General features: G+C 71.6%; 1 protein-coding gene across 3 annotated transcripts; it reads left to right on the plus strand.

Annotated features, from left to right (window-relative positions):
- The first annotated feature begins 983 nt into the window (after nt 1-983).
- On the plus strand, nt 984-17,179 carry CACNB1 (calcium voltage-gated channel auxiliary subunit beta 1). 3 transcript variants are annotated; one of them, XM_062595837.1, is made up of 14 exons: nt 984-1,094; nt 3,161-3,247; nt 6,180-6,299; nt 7,196-7,318; nt 7,518-7,654; nt 7,767-7,843; nt 8,367-8,515; nt 10,733-10,813; nt 10,960-11,018; nt 11,270-11,379; nt 12,354-12,505; nt 12,706-12,801; nt 13,279-13,464; nt 15,306-17,179. In XM_062595837.1, the coding sequence occupies exons 1-14, from the start codon at nt 1,008-1,010 to the stop codon at nt 15,777-15,779; spliced, it is 1,938 nt and encodes a 645-aa protein (XP_062451821.1). In that variant the 5' UTR covers nt 984-1,007; the 3' UTR covers nt 15,780-17,179. The 3 variants fall into 3 exon arrangements, with proteins under 3 accessions (XP_062451821.1, XP_062451822.1, XP_062451823.1); XM_062595838.1 differs by lacking the exon at nt 8,367-8,515 and adding an exon at nt 10,357-10,376; XM_062595839.1 differs by having other exon boundaries at nt 13,279-15,367.
- Nucleotides 17,180-17,629: the final 450 nt, after the last annotated feature.

The raw sequence follows: 17,629 nt of genomic DNA on the forward strand, positions 1-17,629 counted from the left end.
ACAGAGATACCGAGGGGGCAGAGGCAGGAGGAGGCCGCGTCCTGCGAGGCGCGAGCAGGGCTCCCAGAGCGCCTGCCAGCAGCTCTGGCACGCGCGGCGTGCCCCTCGCGCCTGCTGGCACGGGTAGGCAGGGCTGACGCGCGGGTCCCTGGGGGCCGAGAGCAGGGGGCAGCTGCAGCCGCGCTGGGGGTGGCTGGGTGCTGAGCGCAGCCCCTTCCCCGGCCGCCCGCGAGCCCCTGGGCGTCCCCCGCCGCTGCGAGGTCCCCGGGGTGCCCTTTGCAGCGCGGATGCCTCCGTACCTGGATGCCCCAGGGGAGCAGGTGGGCTGCGTCCGTGGGGAGACGGAGCCCTCTGAGACCCCGCAGAGCCCCCTGCTCTGGGAAGGATCCGGGCGTGGGATGTGGGGAGAAACCAGGCGTTGAGGAGAAGCCGCGAGCAGCTTTGGCCCCGTGGGAACCGCGGGTTCCCTGGCCCAGGGTGCGCGCCGCTCCGGGTGCCGACGCTCGGGGAAGGGGGCACGGCTGCCCCTGCGCCCCCCACCCCACCCCGAGCCACGCAAAGGGCCGGGGGCCCCGCGTCTCCCCACGCAGGGGCCCCCGCAGCGAAGGAAGAGCGAACGCCTGCCCACGCGGGGCTCGTGGCGTGCTGCCCCCCGGCCGTGGGGGGGTCCCCCACCTCTCCGTACCCCCGACCCCCTCCCTCCCACCAGCCGCTGCCCCCCCCCCCCGCCGTCCTTGCCCTTGGGAAGGTGCCGCTTTGGGGGTGCCCTACCTGGGGAGGGGGCGGCCGCATCCCGCGTCCCCCCGAGCCTCCCGGGAGCGCGGTGGGAGCGGCCAGGGCGGAGGCGGAGGCGGAGGCCCGCCGTCCCCCCTCCTTCCTCCTCCCCCCTCTCCTCCTCCTCCTCCTCCCGCTGCCTGCACGGCGGGGCCGCCGGTCGCCGCGGGGGCCGGTGCCGCGGAGCCAGGCCCGGGCCCCCCCCGCCGCCGCCGCCGCCGCCGGCGAGCCCCATGGTGCGGGAGGGCGGCATGGCCCGCACCCCGTGCAGCTCCACGCAGGACATCCAGATGGACGTGCTGGACAACGCCGCCCTCCAGGTGACGGGGGCCGAGCCCCGCCGGTGCCCCCGGGCCTGGCGGCGCCGCTCGGGCCGGGGCGGCGGGGGAGGGGGGGGGGCGGCTCTGCGCCCCCATATCCCGGGAGGGAGGAATTTTCATCCCCCCCCCACACACACCCGGGCAGGCAAAAGCGGGTGGCCCCAATCCGTGCCCAAGCGTCGGGGTTGGGGGGAGGGACCCTGGCGGCACCCCCCCCTCGCCCCCCGCTTTGGCGCCGGCGCCCCGGAGGGGGGCTCTGCCCCCCGCGGTAGCGCACGCTGCGGGGAGGGGGGGTCCGCACGGACGGGTTTCCTCTGCCGCTTGCTGTGTCACCGCCCCCCCCCCCGGGCTTTGCCCACCGGCGGCGCCTTGCGTGGGGAGCGGGGTGTCCGGGCGCCGGCGCTGCCCTGGGCCGCCCGCCCGCGCACCGCGAAACTTTCAGGAACCGGGCGAACTCTGCGCGGAGACGGTGCGCGGCGGCTCCCCCCGCCAGCCCGGTCCCCCTCCGCCCGGGCGCACGGCGCCGGCTGGCGCGGACGGGACGCGTCTCCGGCCAGTCCCTCCGGGAGCGGGCGATGTGGGGCTGGGGGGGGGCACCCCAGGCCCTGGGGGCAGAGCTCAGCACCTCGTCCCTGCGGTCTGGCTGGGGGCAGACCCCTCCCCACGCCACTGCCACCCACCTCCATGGGGACAGACCCCCCCCCCCCACTTTGCAGCCCGGGGAGCATCAGCGAGTTGGAGTGAGAACGGGGTGGGGGAAGCGGCGCTGGCTGCATCCAGCCCCCTGCTCCTGCCAGGCCTCGGGTGGGCCGAGGCTTTGCAGACCACGTCGGCCGCCGCTCCGCGGCCGTGGTTCGCCCGGCGCTGCGGGCGGCAGCAGGGCCGCTGGCCTACCCACCCCCGGGGCCATCTGCAGCCGGGCCCGAGCCGCGTCCGTCCGGGTGTCCGTCGCCGGCTCAGAGCGACCGATGGGGCTGGGCGGGCGGCGGCACGGGGGGGGGGGGGGAGGAGGCGGGTGGGCGAGGGGTGTCGAGGATGAAGAACCTAAAAATATCAGGTCCTGCCCTGCGCGGGGACCACGCATCTCCAGGCCGGGCGGCAGCTGGGCCCAGCTGTCCCTCCGAGACGCCGGGGAGGCGGCAGCCCCGCTGGCGGCCCTGCGCTGCCCCGGCACGTCCCGGCCTTTTGCCCCCAGCGCGGACGCTCCCCGTGCCTCGGCGCGGGAGGGTGCGCTGGCGGCGCGCGGGGCCGGCCCGGCGCGGGGGACGGTGAGCGCGCGGGAAGCTGCGCCCGCGGACGGGCGAGGGTCGCGGCGGGGAGCGTTGCGTGCGCGAGCGCGCAGGGCACGTGGTGCCCGTCGCGCGGCCGGCCCCGGCCCCCCTCGCTGATGCCGCTGCGGCCCCGGGGTGCTGCTTGGAGCCCGGCGGTCGGTTGCTCCCCACCATGCAGCGGCAGCCCTGGGAGCTCGGAGCTGCCCCGTCCGCCTGCCCCGCAGCCGGCTGCGCTCAGCTGCGGGGGACCCCGGTGCCGGCGGCGTTGGGGGACCACGGTGTCGGGGGCGGTGGCCGTCCCCTCGCCGCCGTGGCCGGGAGCCAGACGCGAGCGGCCGGGCTCTCCCGCAAATCCAATCAGCCCCGTGGCCTCCCTCTCCTCTCCATGGAGACTAGCCCCAGCCCGGCGGCTAATTCAATGCCGGGCCCCCGGGGACGGCCCGAGGAGGGGGCCGCGCGCCGCCTGCTTCCCTTGCCACAGCCGGCGCTGCCGGGAGCGGCAGGATCCGGCCGAGCAGCCCCTGGGAGGGTTGATCCCCCCTCGGAGCCGGGCAGGGCTGGAAGCTCCCCTGCACGGGGGGAGGTCGGGGTCGGATCTCGGAGCTGAAGCCACGCGGGGCCCCCGGCTCGCTGCCTCCCTGCCTCGGTTTCCCCGCTGCCGGAGAGGTTGGGCTCCGTCTGCTCGGGACGGGCTGCGGTGCTCCCGGCGGTGGGGTTAGCCGGGGAGCGCCCGCCGCACCGCGGGGCCGCCGAGCTGCCGGGGCTCCGGCGCTCACCGCCCTCTCCTCTCCGCAGGGCAAGTACAGCAAGCGGAAGAGCCGCTTCAAGCGCTCGGACGGCAGCACCTCGTCTGACACGACGTCCAACAGCTTCGTCCGGCAGGTGAGCAGGGCCGGCGGCCCAGGGAGCCCCCGGCGCTCCCGCTCCCCTGGGAGTCTCCTCGGATCAGGGCTCGTGCCGGTCTGGCTCGTGGCAGGGGACGAGGCCGCTGCGTCTGCCCCGGGGGCGGCGTGGCGTGCGTGGCCCCCTCCGGTGCTGATCCGGGGCGGGGGCTGCAGGGCAGGAGCGGGGCAGAGCTGGTCCCCGGCAGCTTGGCCGTAGCTCTTCCATCTCGCAGCTCCCTGCCGGATCCAGGATCCAGTGTAGTTGCCATGGTAACCGGCACAGGGGGAAGGGACCTTGGTGGCCCAGAGCCGGGTCTCATTTTTGGGGCACTGGGGGTCAGTGACCTGCGTGGCCGTGATGGCCCTTGTCCCCTGGGGACAGCGGGGGGGGGGGGGTCCAGGTTTGCAGCCGTCAGCCACCAAGCACCAGCCTGGCCCGGGGGGAGCACGGCCGTTGCGATGGCTGAGATGGACCCGGCTGCCCCCCGCGCCCGGGTCGGAGCAGGGGTTTGGGGCATTTCCTCCCCGTCCTGGGGGGCACTGCTGGCTGCGGCGTTGGGGACACGTGAGCTCTGGGAAGCCCTGGCATTGCCCGCCTGGCATCCAGCCCGGCCTCCCCAGCCCCTTCCAGCCGTCAGAGCCGCTGGCTTGGCACCGACCCGTGCGGCCCCCCCCACCTCAGCCCCCAGCACCCCCCCTGCCCTGGGCTAAATATACCCCGGCAGGCTGCGAATGTCGCAGGGCATTGAAACCCGACCCGCGGGCGCCCCAGCGCAGCGCCCGCCTGCCCGCCCCCGCGGCCCACTCGCCCCCGGTCCCGCCACCATGGACATAGGCAGCAAAGACCACCACGCGGCCCTGGTGAGCGTCCCCGCGGCCCCTGCCCCCCAGCCCCCGGTGCGCGGGGTGCAGCCCCCGCACTCTGCCGCCTGCGCTTGCCAGCTCTGCCCTGGTGCCATCTGCCCCCCCGGCCCCCTCCGGCCCCAGCGCCCTCGCTGCGGCGTCCCCCTCGGCTCCGTCGGGGTTGGAGCAGGATGTCCCAGGAGCTGCTGGGGCCCATAAGGGTCTCTGGGGTGAGGACATCGTGCGGGACCCCAGATGACCTCCCACTGCCCCCCTGGTCTCACCGGGGTCCGGGGTGTTCACCAGGATTGGGGGGGGGGTGTCAGTGCTCCTGCCCATGGCGGGGAGGCTGGGGCTGGGGTGGTGCTGCCATGTCCCCCACCCACCCTGCTCTGGGCCTGCCAGTGGGTCAGGGAGGGCTTGCCAGCCCCAGCGCACCCAGACGCTGTGCCTCAGTTTCCCTGGCTGCCCCTGGTTTGGCTCACAGGGTGCAGCTGGAAAAATAGCCCTGGGGAGGGGACACGGGCAACAGCGGGGACGGCCGCCCTGATGCCCCCCGTCTACCCCAGCTCCGTGGAGCTGTGCCCCTGCCCCAGCACCCCCAGGAGAGCCGTGGGGCATCCGGCCGGGTGACAGCCCCACAGCCCTGGCGCTGCGGCGCTGAGCCCCGCCGAGGGGCCCGCGCTGGCGCGGCCGCTCCTGCTCCCACCGCGGGAGCCAACCAGGCTGCCCACTGCCCGCCTCGCCACCGGAGGCAGGGCCGCCGCGTCCCGCATCCCTGGGGTCCCCCCCGGTCCCCACCCCTCTGTGCCCCCTCGGCCCCGTTTGCTGCCCCTCTGATGCGTCTGTACGGGCCGGATGCCTTGGAGGCAGTGAGCACCCTGGCAGGGACTTACCTCTGCCCCGTGGCTTTGGGGAAGGGGTCCTTCGAGGGGCTGCTGCCCCATGGATGGGGGTCAGAGCCTGTGCAAAGGAAAGCTGGCCTGTCCTTGCCTGGTATTTGGGAAGGATGGGGCAGATCTGGCCACCCTGTGCGGTGGGGGCTGAGGGCAGGCACAGCGTGGGCGTTTGCCAGTGGTCCGAGCCCCCCGCTGACGACGCGCCCGCGTCTGTGCAGAGGCAGCGAGGGGTGCCAGACCCGCACCCCAGGTAGGATCGGGGGCTCCTGTGGTTGGGGGGCTCTGGTGGGGCTATAAGGGATTGCAGAGGGGCTGGGGAGGGGGGGAGCAGCCCTCCAGGTGCCTTTGCTGTCCCCCGAGGTGCCCCTCGCCCTGGCTCCGGGGGCATCTGTGGGTCTCCTGCACGCTGCCCCCTCCTGAGCTCCTGCTGCAGGCTGAGCCGGGAGGGCAGTCGAGGGGTGACGAGGAGGTGGCTGCCGCCCGGACTCCCGGGTTCCTGCCCCAGCCTTGTCCTGGGGTGACCCTGGGTCGCTCCGCACCTCGGTTTCCCCGTTGCTGCGGGGCGCCGTGACGGAGGGGCAGAGCTGTCCCTGCGGCGGGGGGGGTCAGCCTGGGTGCGGCGGGCGACTGCCTGGGCTGCGGGGAGTGCGGGCGGGCGCCCGTGCCTGGCTTCCTCCTCGCCTTCCCGGCTCCGACCGGAGGCCTAGGCAGCCCTGGCCGCCGCGGGGACGGGAGCAGGCGCTGTCCTGCGCCGGTGTCGGCTGTCACGTTCCCTGCTGGAGCGGTGAGAACAGCTGCACCCGGCCCTCGACCTGCTGTAACCCGTCCTGCCCGCAGGGCCCAGCGGGAAACTGAGGCACGGGGCGAGGGCAGGGGGCTCTCCTGCAGCTGGGGGGGAACCCTGGAGTCCTGCGCCCTGCTTCTCCCACCGGTCTCAGCAAGAAACCCAGGTGTCCAGGCGCAAAACAGACCTGGATGCTCCCAACTGCTTTGCCTGAAGCATAGCACCCGTCCTGGATGTGGCTGGGCAGGATTTAGCCCTGCGCAGGGAGGAGGCAGGTTTGGGGGGTCGTTTCTCCCTAGCGTGCCCAAAGGGCACGATGGTGGATGCCATCCCTAACAGGAAGGGCCCGGGGGGAGACGGCTCCGTGGCCCGGCACGCACTCACCCCCTCCTTTGCTCTCCCAGGGCTCGGCGGAGTCCTACACCAGCCGCCCCTCGGACTCGGATGTGTCACTGGAGGAGGACCGCGAGGCGCTGCGCAAGGAGGCCGAGCGCCAGGCGCTGGCGCAGCTGGAGAAAGCCAAGGTGGGACGGAGGGGCAGCGGCCCCCCGCAGCCAGCTGGGCCCCGGGGCTGCGGCTTGGCTTAGGGGACTTGGCTGGAGACCCCCTGCCTGCCCCAACCTTGCTGGGCGCAAGCAGGGACCCCTGCCACCCACCCAGCCCTCAGCACCCTCTGCGCTGGCACGGTGGGACCCGCTGCCCCAGGTTGCGTGGGGCCAGCCCTGATCCCTTCCGCTCCAGCTTCTCCCCGCTGTGGCCTCCCCCGTGCCTGGCCCTGGGCACCCTGAGCCCCACGCCTGGCTGTTAGCCCGGCACAGCCCGTCCCCAGCTTTGGGACCCACCTGTCCCCACCCCTGCCCCGCCGACCCCTACTGATCCGCGGTGCTTGGCAGGGCGCGATGCTCCCGGAGCGGGCGCCAGCGGGCCGTGGGCGCCTCTGCCCTGCTTGGCCCTGGACCGGCCTTTCCGTCCCGGGGCTGGGCCAGGCGGGCGTCACCGCGCTGGACCACCTCTGCCACCCCCGGCAGTCCCTCTCCAAGCCCTGCGTCCCCCTCTCCGTGCTCTGGGAAGGGAGTGGGGCCCCGGGGGTGGAACTGGGAGCCTGGACGCCTGGTTCTGCTCCTGCTCTCTGAGCACCCATCGCTCCTTGGCCCCCGGCCCAAGGCAATTAGCTAATGAGCCTCTCGTCCCTCCCCGTCTCCCAGAGCCTCGTGGCCGCAGTGTTCCCAGCCCGGGCGAGCGGCTGAGCTGCAGCGTCCGTCAGGAGCTGAGCCAGCTCCGCTGCCGGGCTGGATGCGCTGGCACCGGCGCCGGGGGAACGGCCCTCGGGCGTCCTGGCGCTCGCTGCCGGGGCCGCCGCGGTTCGGGCGGGGGGTGCGCTGGGAGATGCCGCCCCCGCTGAGCCCTCTCCTGCTGGCAGACGAAGCCGGTGGCATTTGCCGTGCGGACGAATGTCGGCTACAACCCCTCCGCCGGCGACGACGTGCCCGTGCAGGGCATGGCCATCTGCTTCGAGCCCAAAGACTTCCTGCACATCAAGGAGGTGGGGGCCGGGGCCAGGGGGGGGCGGGGGGACGCGGCACGGGTGGGGGACAGCGCGGGGGTGTGCAGTTGGGGGTCGCTGTGGGGCCGGGAGTGGCGTGGGGGCATGCCGTGGGGCTGGGCCTGGGCGGACAGGCAGTGGGGGTGCTGTGGGGCTGGGCACCGCGGGGGTTTCAGGCATTGCCCCCTCCCCGGCGCAGAAGTACAACAACGACTGGTGGATCGGGCGCCTGGTGAAGGAGGGCTGCGAGGTCGGCTTCATCCCCAGCCCTGTGAAGCTGGAAAACATGCGGCTGCTGCAGGAGCAGAAGATGAGGCAGAACCGCCTGAGCTCGAGGTGGGACGCGTCCCGGATCGTCCCCCCCGGCTCCCTCCAGATCCCTCCGCCCCATCTTCGTCCCCCGTCCCCGCCTGCGCACCGACTCCTCTCTGTGCTTCTCTCCACCCAGCAAATCGGGAGACAACTCCAGCTCCAGCTTGGGCGACGTGGTGACGGGGACCCGCCGGCCCACCCCGCCGGCCAGCGGTAAGAGTGTCCGGGGTCCCCGTGGCCTCCGGCCGGGATGGGGCAGGTCCAGCTGGGAGGGTCCTTCACTCCCTGCCGGGACCCCCCTCGTCTGCCCCGTAAACCACAGCAGCTCTGTGCCCGCTTCTCCCTCGCCACCACCGGAGAGGGCCAGGACGGACCCCCGTGGCCTGCCCCAGGCGCCCCTGTGCACGGTGTGGGTCCCGGCCCCCCAGTTGCGGGCACGGGGTCGGCACGGCTCTCCCAGGCAGGGGGACGCGGGCAGCCGGGGCAGAGCGGTGTGGCGGGGCTGCCCAGGGGACCCACGGCATCCTGCCCCATGGCATCCCGTCCCCCCCCCCCCCCCAGGACCCCCAGCCTGCTGCCCCGGAGCCTCCTCTCCCCTCTTCCCCCCACTCCTGTGCCCACCATCCTCCTGCTCTTCCCAGATCCCTGTTTCCGTCTTTCCTCTCTTTTTATTACCGTTATCCCTGTTCTTTTCTCCTTCCCCTCCCTCTCGCTCCGGCTCCCCGTCCGTCCCCAGGTGCCCTGGACATGCCTAGCTTTGCCTTTGACCCCGATGAGTTAGAGGAGGAGGAGGAGGCCGTGGAGACCCACCGCTCCCCTAAGAGTAGCGTGAGCAGTGTCACCACCCCCCCCGCCCACACCAAGCGCATCCCCTTCTTTAGGAAGGTAACGGAGCCCGTGCACGCCGGCCCCGGCTCGCGCTCGCCTGCTGCACCCTGCCTGCCCTAACACTGCCTGGGAGCGCTGGCGGGAGGCATGGTGCGCATCGGGCCGCCCCGGCGCTGGGCGCCGGCCGCGCTGCTCGGGGGCGCGCGGTGCCCGCAGGGCCTCGCCGTGCCGTGTCCCCGCACCGCAGCCTGGGGCGTGAGCGTTGGAGAGCCGGGAGCAGGGCTGAGGATGGCCGTGGGGGCTTCCATGACCGCGGCGGGGGTCGGTCCATGGCTGCCTCCCCTGTGCACTGTGGGATGGATCAGTCCATGACTCTCCCCCCTCCTGAGAACCAGGAGATGGATCAGTCCATGACTGCCCCCCCCGGACCAGGAGATGGATCAGTCCATGACTGTCCTTCCCCCCCCCCCCGTGAACAAGGAGATGGATCAGTCTATGACTGTCCTCCCCCTCCGTGAACCAGGAGATGGATCAGTCTATGACTGTCCTCCCCTCCTGTGAAGCAGGAGTGGATTAGTCCATGACTGCCCCTCCCGAACCAGGAGATGGATCAGTCCATGACTGTCCACCCCTGTCACCATGGGATGGATCAGTCCATGGCTGTCTCCCCCTTCCTGTGAAGCAGGAGATGGATCAGTCCATGACTCTCTCCCCCCTGTCACCATGGGATGGATCAGTCCATGACTCTCCTCCCCTCCTGTGAAGGGAGATGGATCAGTCCATGACTGTCCACCCCTCCTGTGAAGCAGCAGATGGATCAGTCCATGACTGTCTCCCCCTTGTCACCATCGGATGGATCAGTCCATGACTGTCTCCCCTGTCACCATGGGATGGATCAGTCCATGACTCTCCTCCCCTCCTGTGAAGGGAGATGGATCAGTCCATGACTGTCCACCCCCCCCTGTGAAGCAGGAGATGGATCAGTCCATGACTGTCTCCCCCTTGTCACCATGGGATGGATCAGTCCATGACTGTCCTCCCCTCTTGTGAAGGGAGATGGATCAGTCCATGACTGTCTCCCCCCTGTCACCATGGGATGGATCAGTCCATGACTGTCCTCCCCTCTTGTGAAGGGAGATGGATCAGTCCATGACTGTCCCCCCCATGAATCAGGAGATGGATCAGTCCATGCTTGTGGCCCCCCCCCCCACCATGGGATGTGTCAGTCCATGCCCCCCCTGCCCCACGGGATGGCTCAGCCCACGCACCCCCCTGCCCCCCAGCCGTGGGCCGTTCCCGCGGTTTGGGGGAGCCCCCCCCCAGTGTGAGCATGGTTTGTGCCGGCACCGTGGCGCCTCGTCTGTCTCCCCCTGCGAATGAGAATGGCGTGTTCCCCTCCCGCCCCCAAACTGGGCAGGTGATGGGTGGGCTTGGGCCGAACCAAACCCCGAGGCGGGGGGAGGAGGGGGGGAAGGGGAGGGGTGTGTCTGCCCCACGCCCTTCTCCTCCCCACGGGGCCTTCTGCAGCCGGGACTTCGGCTGGGGAAAGGGGGCTCCGGCGGCGCGGCAGGGCGAGCGGGCGCCTCGCGCGCCCGGCGCCGGCCCCGAGCCGCCCGGCCCGTCCTCCTGCCCGCTCTCGATCAACGTTAATTAACGGCTCGGCCGGTTTGGCCTCCCCACCCGCAGAGGGGCGCCGGGCTCAGCGCCGCTCCCGTCGTCCGGAGCCCAGTTTGGGGGCGTCATCCCTCCCCTGCCCCCCGGCCCGGCCCGGCCCGGCCGCGGCCCCCCGCCGCCCCGCCGCCGGCGTGCTCGCGCGCGGGGCCGCCGTGGGTAACACGCATGCCTTGTTTGTCTCCTCTCGCCCGCCCCGGCCCCGCGCGCGGCGTCTCGGCACGTAGCGAAGCAGAAGCAGAAGTCGGTGAGTAGCGGCAGGACCCTCCACCACCACCACCACCACCACCACCACCACCATCACCACCGCCGCCGCCGGGAGGGCCCGCGGGGAAGGGGATGGGGTGCCCCACGCCGCCCCCCGGCGCGGGGCCGGGCACGGGGTCTGCGCGGAGGCGGCGGCAGCCCCCACTCCTCCACCACCCCCCTCCCCGAGCCCGGCCCTGCCAGGCGCTTCCCCCTCCCACCACCACCATCACCACCACCATCACCACCACCACCACCACCACCGTTCCCCCTGTGGCCCTGGTGGGGTGACCCAGGGCTCTCCCGCTCTGCCAGCCCGGCCCCGGCTCCCTAACGTCCGGCTTTGCCCCCCCACAGGCCGAGCACGTGCCCCCGTACGACGTGGTGCCCTCCATGCGGCCCATCATCCTGGTGGGACCGTCGCTGAAGGGCTACGAGGTGAGGAGGAGCGGGCCGCGCGCCGGGTCCCCCCCTCCCTGTACACGCCACCGCGGCCCCTCCGCCGCGGGGCCGGCGGGCTGCGCCTGCTGAGGCCGTGCCGCCGGGGCCGCCGCGCGCCGGCGCCTCCCTTCCTCCCCGCCCAGGTCACCGACATGATGCAGAAGGCCCTCTTCGACTTCCTGAAGCACCGCTTCGACGGCAGGTGGGCGTCACGGGGGGGGCCTTGGCACGCCGCGGTGGGTCGCGGGGGTGCCGCGGACGGGCCGGCACCTTCACCCTGCTCTGCGCTGCTTGTTGTCGCTGGAGAAACTGGATATCCCCTCCCGAGTGAGGCAGGAGACGTGGGGTGGGAGGAGGGGGAAGGGTCCTGCACCCCAAAGATTTGTTCGGGGGAGAATTTGTCGCTGCTGTTGCTCTGCCTCCTTCTCCCACTCGTGCATCTCCGTCCTCCAGGATCTCCATCACGCGGGTGACGGCCGACATCTCCCTGGCCAAACGCTCCGTCCTGAACAACCCCAGCAAACACACCATCATCGAGCGCTCCAGCACGCGCTCCAGCCTGGGTGAGGAGGCGGCGCGGCTCCGGCGGCGGCTCCGGCGCGTCGGGCGGCCCGCGTTGTGCTAACCCTCCCGCCTGGCCGAGCGGGCGCGACTCCCAAGCGCGGATCTGTATCAGCCGGGGACCCCGGCAGCCTGGCGTTCCCCATCCCGTCTCGTCTCGGGGTGCTGCTCCCACCTGCTCCGGGGCATGGCTTGTCCCTCCCCGGCATGTCGGGGGGATGAGATGCTGGGGCACAGCCTGCATCTCCGCGGCCGTGGGGTGGCTAACGTGCGTGAACCCAGCACGCGTGGGGCGGGAGGGGAGCCAGGGCCTTTCGCTCCCGCTGGCCCATTTGACTCAGCCTCTCTCCCCCTCCTTTACCTTCTCTTGTTATGTTTTTCTTTCCCTTTGTTTTTCTCATTTCTTTTGGGTTTCCTCCCCTTTGCGCTGCTTCCTTCCTCCCCTGCTCCTGATACAGATGTCTTGGGTATGTAGCTTGGACCTGTCGGGACCCCTGCCCCCTGCCAGCCCCCTGCCCAGCTGGAGGCTGCGGGGACGCAGCTCCTTGGATCCCCTGTCCTCCCTGCCTGGCCGTGACCAGCCTTGGGGACGCTCCTGTTGGAGTGCTGTCGGGTCTGGCCACCCCACAGCCTGGGGGTTAGGGAGACCCTGGTCACACAGCCACATCCGACCTCCTACCTCACACGCGTGTGGTCCAGGGGTGGCTTAGCCCCCTGTAACCCAGCCACCCTATGGTCTGCATAGGCACGGTGCCAGCACTGGGCACCCAGAGCCACCTCCCTCCGGGACCTGCAATGAGCCCCCCATGTCCCTGGGGCTGAGGAGACCTTGAGGGTGGCCAAGGCCCAGTACGAGACCTTTCCTGGTGCTGTCCCGTTTCCCTCACCATGTCTCCCTGTTGTTCCCTGCCCCACATGCTCTCCTGTCCCTCTACATTGTCTCGCCCTGACTCTCGCTGTCTCCCTGCTGTGGCAGCCGAGGTCCAGAGTGAGACTGAGCGCATCTTTGAGTTGGCCCGGACACTGCAGTTGGTGGCCTTGGATGCTGACACCATCAACCACCCCGCCCAGCTGGCCAAGACTTCCTTGGCCCCCATCATTGTCTACATCAAAATCACGTCCCCCAAGGTGGGCAGAGAGTGCCGCAAGGGTGGGTGGGCCTGAGACAGCTCCCACTCCGGCCATGCTGGGAGATGGGGCTGCCCCGGGGCACACGGGCTGGTGTGGGCTGGGCTGGGGAAGGCTGAGTGGGAGCAGGGCTGTGGTGGCAGGGCTGGGGTCCCTGTGGCCACCCCAGGCTGCCCCACTGTCACTCTCTCCTGCCCCAGGTGCTCCAGCGGCTTGTGAAATCCCGGGGCAAGTCCCAGGCGAAGCACCTCAATGTGCAGATGGTGGCATCAGACAAGCTGGCGCAGTGCCCGCCGGTGAGTACTGCTTCCCACCGCTACCCAGCCTGGCCCTGGGGCCATAGGCTCCACCTACCACCCCACTGGTGCCAGAAGCTCCTCCTACCACCTCATCCTGGTGAGAGCCTCAACCCCTCGGGCACCAGAGGCTCCACCCTGGCTCCATAGGCTCCACCCTCCAGCAGCATAGACCCCACCCTCAACCTCATTGTGGTCAGAGGCTCCACCCCTGTAGTTGAGAGACTCCGCCTCCACAGGCCAGATGCCCTTCCTACCACCAAAACCTGACCAGAGGCTCCGCCTTTGGTTCTGAGGCTCCACCCACCACCTTGTCTTGACCAGAGGCTCCGCCCTGGGCCCATAGGCTCCACCTACCACCCCATCCTGGCCAGAGGCCCCGCCCCTCTTGCAGTAGAGGCTCTGCCCTGTGCTTGTAGGCTCCACCTACCACCCCATGGTGGCCAGAGGCCCTGCCCACCATGCCCTCCCTTACAGGAGATGTTCGACATCATCCTGGATGAGAACCAATTGGAGGACGCCTGCGAGCACCTGGCGGAGTACCTGGAAGCCTATTGGAAGGCCACGCACCCGCCCAGCAGCAACCCGCCCAATCCGCTGCTGAACCGCACCATGGCCACGGCGGCGCTGGCCGCCAGCCCGGCCCCCGTCTCCAACCTCCAGGTACAGGTGCTGACCTCGCTGCGGAGGAACCTGGGCCTGTGGGGCCGCGGGGGCGGCGAGCCCACCCCCAGCCCCCCCGGCCTCCTCGAGGAGCACGCGCTGTGAGCCGGGCCAGGGCCCCTGCGGGCCTGTGCCCTCCACGTTTGGGGCTGTCTCTGGCATCGGGGCCACCCTGGGGACCTACACCCTGCCCCAGGGCGTGGGGCCACCTCGAGGACCTGCATCTCCAGGATTGGGGCTGCTCTGGGGACCTGCAGCTCTCCAGGGTTTGGGGCCATCCCAGGGCACTGCACCCTGCCCCTGGGATTGGAGCCACCACAAGGATCTGCACCCTTCTGGGATCGGGGCCACCCTGGGGACCTGCCGCTCCCCAGGGTTCCAGGCCACCCTAGGGACCTGCAGCTCCCAGGGATTGGGGCCACCTTGGGGACCTGCAGTTCCCCAGAGATCAGGGCCACCTCAGGGACCTGTAGCTCCCCAGGGTTTGGGGCCATCCCAGGGGACTGCGTCCTGCTCCAGGGATCAGGGCCATCCCTAAGATTGGAGCTACCACAGGGATCTTTGACCTCCTGCGATCAGGGCCACCTGAGGGATCTGCAGCTCCCCATGGATTGTGGCTACCCCAGGGGTCTCCAGCTCCCCAGGGATCAGGGCCACTTTGGGAGCCTGCACCCTGCCCCAGGGGTCAGGGCCATCCGTGGGATTGGGGCCACTGCAGGGATCTGCACCCTCCTGGGCCTGGGACCACCCCAGGGACCTGCACACTGCTCCAGTCTTTTGGGCTATCCCTAGGATTGTCCTGGCAATCTGCTCCCCTCTCCCTGGATTGCGCCCTCCAAAGGATGTGCCCTCTGAGATGAGGGCCATCCTTGGGACAGGGGCCACCCCTGGGGACCTGCTCCTCATCCTGGGGTTGGGGCCAAGCCCAGAATCAGGCCCCCATGGAATCAGGGCTCTCTGAGCATCTGTGCCTGCCTCCCCCAGGATTGGGGCCCCCCCTGGGGATTGAGATCCCTCAGGGGCCTGCATCCTCCGTGGTCCCCCACACTACGCTTCCCTGGGGGCTGCCAGGGTCCCCCCACTGCCCCGGCTCACCCCGGCTCGGGGCAGACGGGACCCCGGCCCGTTTCTTTGCACGCTGCTCAGCGCGGACGCCGGGCACTCCGGGAAGCCGGGCGGCCGCGGCAGCAAGGGCTTCGGGGCCCTCCTGGTGCTGGGTGAGGACAGGCTGGGACGAGGGGTGGCCGCGGACCCAGCTGGTTGCTGCTGCTCCTTTGCAAGTGTGGGGTGACTCACGACAGCCCCGTTCCGGGTCCCGGCTCCCCCTGGCCGGCTCCGCTCTGCTCCAGCCCCGTGAACCTCCCTGGCTTTGTGCCTCTGTCTCCTGGGCGTGGGGTGGGACAGGAGCGTCTCCCCCCAGCAGTGCCCCGCAGCGGGAGGGCTGGCTGGAGAGGCCCTGCCCCAGCCTGGGGTGCACGTGGCGCTCGCCCCGGGGCACGGGGCAGGGGGGACATGTGTGTCCTGTGTTGTCTGTTGCTAGTTCTTCCAGCGAGGGGGACGCTGCTGGTGTCGGCCCTGACCCTGCAGCCCCCCCTGCCCTGCTCTTCCACCCCATGCAACCCCCTCCGTTCCCCCTTTGCTCCGTTCCTGCTCTCACCCTGCTCTGGCAAAACCCCCGGAGCCGAATCGCGGCAGGCAGAGGTTTGCCGGCGGTGCCGGGCTGGCAGGCCGGGCCGGGCAGCGCGCATGCGCCCCGCTGCCGGCTCCGCGGTGCGTGGGTCTAACCCGGCGTGGCCACTAACCCGTCTGTCCTGGCATGGTGTGGTGCTTCTCCTAACCAGGGACCGTACCTAGTGCACGGGGAGCCGCCGCGCGAGGGGGAGCACGGCAGCCTCCACCAGCACCCGGGCGAGGCGGGCGGCCGCGGGCAGGGCCGCCGGGGCCAGGCGCCCGCCCGCGCCGCCCCCCGCAGCCTGTCCCGCCAGGACACCTTCGACTCGGAGACCCAGGGCAGCCGGGACTCGGCCTACACGGAGCCGGGCGATTCCTGCATGGACATCGAGACGGACCCCTACGAGGAGGCCGAGGTGGAGCCGCGGGGCCCCCCCGGCGCCTGCCCCCGCATCCTGCCTCGCCACCAGCTGCACCAGCGCCCCGGCGCCTGGGACGAGGAGGAGCCCGGGCGGGAGAGCCGGGGCCGGGCGCTGCGAGGCCGGGCCAAGGGCCAGGACCGGTACTGCCCCGACCCCCCGGAGCCCCTGGGGATCAACCAGAACGACCTGGAGGGCTGGGGCCAGGAGGTTTACATCCGCTAGGGCTGGGGGGCACGGGCAGGGGGTGGGGGACCCCCGGGAGCCCCAAGGACAGGCTCCCCCCTGCCCCAGCACTGGCTTTGGGGTGGAGGAAGATCTCCCGCGTGCCCCCCATTGCGTAGGGCCCCCCTTTGCCCGCTGGGGAGCCCCTGCTTTGCCAACAGCATCCCAGACCCCGGGGTCTCCCAGCCGCCCCGTGCCTGGGTGGGGGGATTTCCCCCCTGCCCCCCCTGCCAGCCCATCCAGCGGTGCCTCAGGCCCTCCCTGCTCCGCAGGGACAGCAAGTGACCAAAGGGGACCCCGGCGGCTCTGCCCACGGCCGGCATGTCCCCGTGGCACGGGGCGGGGGGCCGTGTTGCCCGCACCCCCCGGGTGCCCCTGCCTCTCTGGTGCTGTTTGCCCCCCCTGGCTCCCGGGCGGCAGGGAGACCCCCGGGCTGGCAGCTGCCCGGCGCTGCCGCGACCCACAGCCTCCGCTGCCCCACAGCAGCCTCGCCTGGCCGGGGAGCGGGTGCATGCGTGTGCAGTGCCTGTCGGGGGGTCGGGGGTGCCCGCAGCTCTGCGTGCGGGGGGAGAGGGTTGCTGCTGCCTCCGGCATTGCCCCCCCCCTTTCTTGGGTGCTGCCTACCCCGGGGGGGGGGGGGCGGTTTGCACGGGTTTGCGTTTGAGGGGCTCTGCCTGGGGGGCAAATCTGAGCCAGCCTGGGGGGGGGGGGGTCTAACACGTGCTAACAGCTGCCCCCGGCCCAGCCTGCCCCTGCGTCCTGGGGGGCCCTGAGCTGCCCCCCCCCGTACCCGGGACCGCTGGGCTGCGCCAGCCCCCTCAGCACCACCCCCCCTGCCCTGCCGTGCCTGTCCGCTCTCGCCCTCGTCCAGCCGTGTCCGTCCGTCTGTCTGTCCATCTGTGAGTGTGTCTGTCTGTCCCCCCTGCCCAGTGTGGGCCATTGCCTTGCCCCCCCCCCCCCACCGTGCCCGCCGCGGGAGCTGTGCCCTGCTCTCCGGCCCGGGGCCGCTGCCTTACCCGGACCACCAGCCCCGCCAGCGCCTTGGGGCAGGGCTCTGGGGTGCCCTGGCTCTGCCCGGCCGCCTTCACCCGCCGCCTGCCTCAGTTTCCCCTTGGCCGGGCACCGGAGGGCTCGGTGTCACCGCCTGCCAAGTGCTTTGAGACCCGCCTGCCCGGCGGCCTCGCCGGGGACCTGGGCTCGCCCCGGCGCCGGCCCCAGCCCTCCCGCGGGCGCAGAGACCTCCCGTATTTATGTCACTTCACAAACTATTTAAAGACCCAACAAAGTGTATTTTATTTATTTATTCCCGTTTGTGTGTGTGTGTGTGTGTGTGTGTGTGTTGGGGGGGGACTCGCCCCGCTCGCTCGGTTCTTTGTAATAAACATTTCGTTGAGCTCTGCCCCCGCGGCCGTGCCTGGCGTGCGCGTGGCGGGGGGGACGGGGTCCGCGCGCCCCCGAGCCGCCGGCCCCGGCGGAGCTCGGCCGTGCGGCGCCGCGTCCCAGGCCTCCAGCTGCGGCCGGGGCAACCTCGCGGCGGTTCTAAAGGGGGCCGCGGGCCGGTGCTGCCCCCCCTCGCGGAGCTGGGGCAGCGCTGTGGGGCAGCTGGTGGCCAAGCTCGTGGGCGTCTTCAGGAGCTGCGGTAGGCTCGGGGGGGTATGCGGGGGTGGTATTGGAGGGTCTGTGCATGGGGGGGGGCTGCATTGGGGAGGGGGCTGTGCATTGGGGTGTCAGTGCACTGGGGGTCTCAATGGGGGGGGGTCCGTGCGTGGGGGGCAGTGCATTGCGGAGGGGGCTGTGCACGGTTGGGGGGCGCTGGCCCATGGGAATCGGCCCCGGGTTCAAGGCGCTTC

This window comes from Rhea pennata, chromosome 26, assembly GCF_028389875.1.
Source record: "Rhea pennata isolate bPtePen1 chromosome 26, bPtePen1.pri, whole genome shotgun sequence".
Lineage (NCBI taxonomy): Eukaryota > Metazoa > Chordata > Aves > Rheiformes > Rheidae > Rhea > Rhea pennata.

Bases quoted from the DNA above. Each gene is read 5' to 3' on its own strand.
- CACNB1 (XM_062595837.1), top strand. From the start codon at position 1,008: ATGGTGCGGGAGGGCGGCATGGCCCGCACCCCGTGCAGCTCCACGCAG. The intron at 7,844-8,366 runs GTAAGAGTGTCC...GTCCGTCCCCAG, and splicing joins GCCCACCCCGCCGGCCAGCG to GTGCCCTGGACATGCCTAGC. The intron at 11,019-11,269 runs GTGGGCGTCACG...TCCGTCCTCCAG, and splicing joins AAGCACCGCTTCGACGGCAG to GATCTCCATCACGCGGGTGA.